Raw genomic sequence first — 6,882 nt, 5'->3', positions numbered from 1 at the left:
AGGGCAGGTACAACACAGGGTTAGATACAGAGTAAAGCTCCCTCTACACTGTCCCACCAAACACTCCCAGGGCAAGTACAGCATGGGTTAGATACAGAGTAAAGCTCCCTCTACACTGTCCCATCAAACACTCCCAGGGCAGGTACAGCATGGGTTAGATACAGAGTAAAGCTCCCTCTACACTGTCCCATTAAACACTCCCAGGGCAGGTACAACACAGGGTTAGATACAGAGTAAAGCTCCCTCTACACTGTCCCACCAAACACTCCCAGGGCAAGTACAGCACAGGGTTAGATACAGAGTAAAGCTCCCTCTACACTGTCCCATCAAACACTCCCAGGGCAGGTACAGCACGGGTTAGATACAGAGTAAAGCTCCCTCTACACTGTCCCATCAAACACTCCCAGGGCAGGTACAGCACGGGTTAGATACAGAGTAAAGCTCCCTCTACACTGTCCCATCAAACACTCCCAGGGCAGGTACAGCACGGGTTAGATACAGAGTAAAGCTCCCTCTACACTGTCCCATCAAACACTCCCAGGGCAGGTACAGCACGGGTTAGATACAGAGTAAAGCTCCCTCTACACTGTCCCATCAAACACTCCCAGGGCAGGTACAGCACGGGTTAGATACAGAGTAAAGCTCCCTCTACACTGTCCCATCAAACACTCCCAGGGCAGGTACAGCACGGGTTAGATACAGAGTAAAGCTCCCTCTACACTATCCCATCAAACACTCCCAGGGCAGGTACAGCACGGGTTAGATACAGAGTAAAGCTCCCTCTACACTGTCCCATCAAACACTCCCAGGGCAGGTACAGCACGGGTTAGATACAGAGTAAAGCTCCCTCTACACTATCCCATCAAACACTCCCAGGGCAGGTACAGCACGGGTTAGATACAGAGTAAAGCTCCCTCTACATTGTCCCATCAAACACTCCCAGGGCAGGTACAACACAGGTTGTTTTACTCTGTAATCTTATATCCCTCACACTGTCAGCCGGTATTTAGAACAGGAGGGATCCCCACCTGTTCCCCTTTTCTGTGCCAGTCCGCCAAGGACCATTCAGCAAATCGTCCCCATGTCAGTGTGAGCGTAATGTTAGAGCTCAGTTCCACTTTCACAGGAGATGAATAAACTCACCACATCTGGACGATTTTGGCAGGTATTTTCTCCGGATCTCGTACAGTTCCAGAACCCAGCCCAACACCTGGTCCCACTGGTTCAGTTCAGCCAGTGCCTGAATTCCCATGATACACAAGGAGGATTTCAAGTCCCCAGGTCTGAGAGTGCTGAATCGAGGTGACAGAGCACAAAACAAAGCTTCAGTAAATGTCCCGTCAATCTACATGGAGAAAATGCAGCACAAACTTAACAATACAAGACACTGGACAGTAGGAGCTCCCCGTGCAGCTGTTAGTGTCAGGGTCCAGTGACACCGCAGTGACCCGCCCAGCTCCCCCTGCCCGGTGATAACCCCCCACCCGCTGATGGCCCCCACCCACCCTCTGCCCAGCTCCCCCTGACCAGTGACTCCCGCCTCCCCTCGCCCTGCCCAGTGACTCCCGCCTCCCCTCTCCCTGCCAGTGACTCCCCGCCTCCCCTCTCCCTGCCCAGTGACTCCCCGCCTCCCCTCTCCCTGCCCAGTGACGCCCGCCTCCCCTCACCCTGCCCAGTGACTCTCCCACCCTTCCTGGCCGATGACCACCCACCCACCCCCCGGTGACACCCCGCCTCTCCCCCCGCCTGATGATGTCACCCCCTCCCCGCCAGCTGACTTTTGAGATTGATCTCTGCTGTATTAATGGCTTGTTCTCCTAGTCTCCAGCAGAGGTTGTCTTCTCCCGGGAGAGTGTTCCAGGGACACTACATGCTCGCTGGGGCCCAATTATCAATGAACTATTCAGCTGCGTGGGGCAGCACTGCACCTGGTCCTGAGCTGCTGTCAGCTGACTGGCACCAGGATCCCCCACCCCCTCCTCCCACCCCACACCAGGATCCCCCGCCGCCCCCCCCAATCGGGTCCTCACCAGGATCCCCCACCGCAACCACCACCCCCCCATCCCCTCCTCCTACACCGCCCCCCCCATCCTACACCCCCCCACCCCTGCAGCCCCCCCACACCCTCCATCCACCCCCCCTCCCCTACACCCCCCCACCCCCTGCAGCCCCCCCACACCCTCCATCCCCCACACCCCCTCCCTACACCCCCCACCATCCCCTACACCCCCCAATCCCCTACACCCCCCATCCCATACACCCTCCATCCCCTACACCCTACACCCCCCCCTCACTATACCCCCACCCCCCCATCCCCTACACCCCCCACACCCCCATCCCCTACACCCCCCACACCCCATCCCCTACACACCCCTCCCCCTACACCCCCAACCCCCCCCTCCCCCTACACCCCCAACCCCCCATCCCCTACACCCCCACCACCCCCCCCCCCCTCTCCTACACCCCCACCCCCATCCCCTACACCCCCCACCCCCTACACCCCCCCTCCCCTACACCCCCCTCCCCCTACCCCCCATCCCCTACACCCCCACCACCCCCCCCCTCCTCCATCCCCTCCACCCCCCACCCCCCATCCCCTCCACCCCCCATCCCCTCCACCCCCCACCCCCTCTACATCCCTCCACCCCCCATCCCCTACACCCCCTCCACCCCCCATCCCCTACACCCCCCTCCCCCTACACCCCCCTCCCCCCCCCCCATCCCCTACACCCCCCTCCCCCCCCCCCCATCCCCTACACCCCCACCACCCCCCCCTCTCCTACACCCCCACCCCCCATCCCCTACACCCCCTACACCCCCCATCCCCTACACCCCCTACACCCCCCATCCCCTACACCCCCCACCCCCTCTACATCCCCTCCACCCCCCACCCCCTCTACATCCCCTCCACCCCCCACCCCCTCTACATCCCCTCCACCCCCCACATCCCCTACAATAATACAATACAATACAATACAAATCGCTTTATTGGCATGATAAGGTACATCTTATGTTGCCAAAGCATCAAAATACATTTATGGTTGAACACATAAACGCGGTTCCATTCATACAGTGTATAAACAGGTATATCCCTGAGTTTATAAATATATTTTCGCCTTGTTTATATATACTCTTGTCTTAGTTTACTGGTTGTCCCTCTGTTCATGGCAAGCTGTAACATAGTGTGCCGCCAGTGTTACACAGCTTCTCTCCTCCCCCAGTAGGAATGGGAGTTTTTGGTTGTCAGTCAGATTTCTGAATTCAGGGCATATTTGTGAGAATTTTTGATAGAAATTCTCTCTGATGCCCTGATATTTTCCACAGGCTGTGAGGAAGTGCATCTCTGTCTCAACTACTCCCTGACTGCAGTGAGAGCATATCCTGTCTTCTCTTGGCAGCCTGGTCTGCCTGTGTCTGCCTTTTTCGTTTCGATCGCTAGGCTATGTTCGCTAAGTCTGTACCTTGTCAAGGTTCTTCTCAGTTTGTTATCCTTTACCATGGTCAGGTAATCAGCTATGTTGTATTGTCTGTTTAGGGCCAAGTAGCAATTGAGTTTGCTTTGGGTTTTTGTTGTTTCTGCCCAATATGACAGATATTTTTCCTTTTGCTTAGCGACGATTGTGTTGGGTCGAATTCTTTGTGTTACCCTGTCACTGTCCTGGGGCTGGTTATTGTTAGTATTGTTATTAGTTACTTTATTGAGTTCCAGGACTAGTTGACTGAGGGTATTCTTCTTTATGGTCAGCTCTTGACATTTCAGGGCGTTGTAGTGATAGCATTGGGGGTTGCTCATTTGTAGGTGATTCCAAAATTTGGTGGCTCTTTTTTGGATCGTGATTATTAATGGGTATTGGCCTAGTTCCGCCCTGCATGCGTTGTTTACTGTTTTCCTTTGAGTCCGGAGGATACTTTTACAGAATTCCGCATGTAGGATCTCAATTGGGTGTTTGTCCCATTTGCAAAATCTTGTTGTGTTAGTGGTCCCCAGACCTCACTGCCATAGAGTGCAATTGGTTCAATTACTGATTTGAAAATTTTGAGCCAAATGCTAATTGGGATTTCTATTTGGATTGATTTTTTGATGGCATAGAAAGCCCTTCTTGCTTTCTCTTTCAGTTCATTCACAGCCAGTTTGAAGTTTCCCGTAGAACTGATTTTTAAGCCCAAGTATGTGTAGTGAGTGGTTTGTTCAATTTTGGTTGTTCCTACTGTGAAATTTATTGTGGGTCCACCCCACACCCCCTACCCCCCCCACATCCCCTACCCCCCCATCCCCTACACCCCCCCCACCCCCTACACCCCCCCCACATCCCTACACCCCCCCACATCCCCTACACCCCACACATCCCCCCCATTCCTACACCCCCATCCCCTACACCCCCCCACCCTCCACCCCCCCATCATACCCTGCACCCCCCCATCCCCTACACCCCCATCCCATACACCCTCCACCCCCCCATCATCCCCTGCACCCCCCCATCCCCTACACCCCCCCCCATCATCCCCTGCACCCCCCCCATCCCCCCCATCCCCTACACCCCCCTCCCCTACACCCCCCCATCCCCTACACCCCCCCCATCCTCCCCTACACCCCCCCCTCCCCTACACCCCCCCCATACCCCCCTCCCCTACACCCCCCTCCCCTACACCCCCCCCACATCATCCCCTACACCCCCCCCATCCTCTCCTACACCCCCCCATCCCCTACACCCCCCCATCCCCTACACCACACCCCCATCATCCCCTACACCCCCATCCCCATCATCCCCTGCACCCCCCCATCCCCTACACCCCCCTCCACATCCTCCCCTACACCCCCCCCTACACCCCCCATCCCCCCCCCCATCATTCCCTACACACCCCCCCCATCATTCCCTAAACCCCCCCCCCCCATCATCCCCTGCACCCCCCTCCCCTCCCCCCATCATTCCCTACACCCACCCACTCACTCCTTCCTCACCTGTTCCCGCTCTCCTCCGCCTCCGTGCCGCCCAGCTCCAGCCCCCACCGACAGGCCGCCAGAGCCCCCTGGAAATCCCTCCGCACCTGCAGCAGCTCAGCGGCCCGGGCCAGCGCGGCCAGGCCGGGGGCAGGAGCGGGCCCGAGGGTAGAGCCCGAGCCTGAGACGCCCCAGCCCCCGCTCCACCGCCGCAGATCCAGGCCGCTCGCCGCCCGCTGGCCCGTCCACACCGGGCCGCCCCGCTTCATCTCACCGAGCACAGGAGCAGACAGCCCGGGGATCCGCTCACTCGGGGCCCGGGGATCTCCTCACTCGAGGCCCGGGGGATCCGCTCACTCGGGGCCCGGGGGATCCGCTCACTCGGGGCCCGGGGGATCCGCTCACTCGGGGCCCGGGGATCTCCTCACTCGAGGCCCGGGGATCTCCTCACTCGAGGCCCGGGAATCTCCTCACTCGGGGCCCGGGGGATCCGCTCACTCGAGGTCCGGGGGATCCGCTCACTCGAGGCCCGGGGATCTCCTCACTCGGGGCCCGGGGGATCCGCTCACTCGAGGTCCGGGGGATCCGCTCACTCGAGGCCCGGGGATCTCCTCACTCGGGGCCCGGGGATCTCCTCACTCGAGGCCCGGGGATCTCCTCACTCGAGGCCCGGGAATCTCCTCACTCGGGGCCCGGGGGATCCGCTCACTCGAGGTCCGGGGGATCCGCTCACTCGAGGTCCGGGGGATCCGCTCACTCGAGGCCCGGGGATCTCCTCACTCGAGGCCCGGGGATCCGCTCACTCGAGGCCCGGGGATCTCCTCACTCGGGGCCCGGGGGATCCTCAGGCTTCTGACCAGTAGATCATCAATGCATTTTAATTTAATTTGTTAATTTTCATTTAAAGTTTCATTAATTTACAGTCAATTTGTTTTAACCAAAAGAGCCCCAGTAAGGCGGCATTTCATTGGTTGTAATTCAAGACCTCCCATTACATCAGTTTTCCCTGTAACAGGTCAGTGAGTTTTCACACAGCTCTCTGCAATGCCAGGCTGGATAATTTGTGGGACTTTCATTTAAATGAAAGCAAATTAAACACCCATTTATAGATTGAAGAATATCGAATGTTTATTATAAGCCACATAAACTGTCCTCTGATCCTAAACCTGTTGCATCTTGACACTCTCTTGTGCTGTGGTACAGCATGTTGTGTATTAAACTGGAGTTATACTGTACTCGGTGCAAGCTGAAGGGGGTCTGGCACCTCAAGGCTTTAATGTGCTCGCTAGTCTCCTGTGTTATACTGCCACGTTTGTGTTGATGCATACCCAAAGTTACGTGGCATCAACACAAGAGTGGCAGGATAACTACACCCTCAGTGTAATAGGAAGTGTATTCACACCAGCATCTACCTGCACTTTGAATTCCTCATCTCAGTCATTCCATCCGGCTAAAGGAAGGAAAAATTGTGGCAAATCACCAAGGGACAAACTGACCCTAATGGCTGTCAAGTGGTCCCTATCTCTGGGGAACCAAACAGATGAGGAAAGGACAGCCAGTGACCAGAACAAAGCAACAAATGAAGACCATGCCAATCTTTTCTGCACATGGGCAGGCACTCATCAAGAAAAAAGACTTGCATTCATATAGCACCTTTCAAGATATCCCAAAGTGCTTTACAGCCAATGAAGTACCGTCATTGTTGTAGAAAACACAACAGCCAATTTACACACAGCAAGCTCCCACAAATAGCAATGTGACAATTACCAAATAATCTGCTTTAGCGATGTTGCTTGACGGATAATTATTTGTTTGGACACCAGAAGAACTCGCTTGCTTTCTTCAAAATAGTGGCACGGGATCTTTTACATCCACCCGAGAGGGCAGATGGTACCTCAGTTTAACGTCTCGTCTGAAATACAGACCTCCGACAGTGCAGCGCT

General features: G+C 56.3%; 1 protein-coding gene across 1 annotated transcript; it reads right to left on the bottom strand.

The window, feature by feature from the left end:
* Positions 1 to 870: 870 nt before the first annotated feature.
* Positions 871 to 5,983, bottom strand: pex26 (peroxisomal biogenesis factor 26). Its single transcript, XM_086008543.1, is given in 3 exon segments — positions 871 to 1,180; positions 1,183 to 1,292; positions 4,961 to 5,983. Coding segments are annotated over 3 exon segments (399 nt in total). The 5' UTR covers positions 5,209 to 5,983; the 3' UTR covers positions 871 to 1,139.
* Positions 5,984 to 6,882: the final 899 nt, after the last annotated feature.

The sequence above is a fragment of the Somniosus microcephalus genome, chromosome 16, assembly GCF_052327205.1.
Source record: "Somniosus microcephalus isolate GS21.2 chromosome 16, FLI_Smic_1.0, whole genome shotgun sequence".
In the NCBI taxonomy this organism is placed as follows: Eukaryota; Metazoa; Chordata; class Chondrichthyes; order Squaliformes; family Somniosidae; genus Somniosus; species Somniosus microcephalus.
The sequence above is the reverse complement of the archived record's forward strand: the minus strand, read 5'-3'. Positions and strand labels throughout refer to the sequence as shown.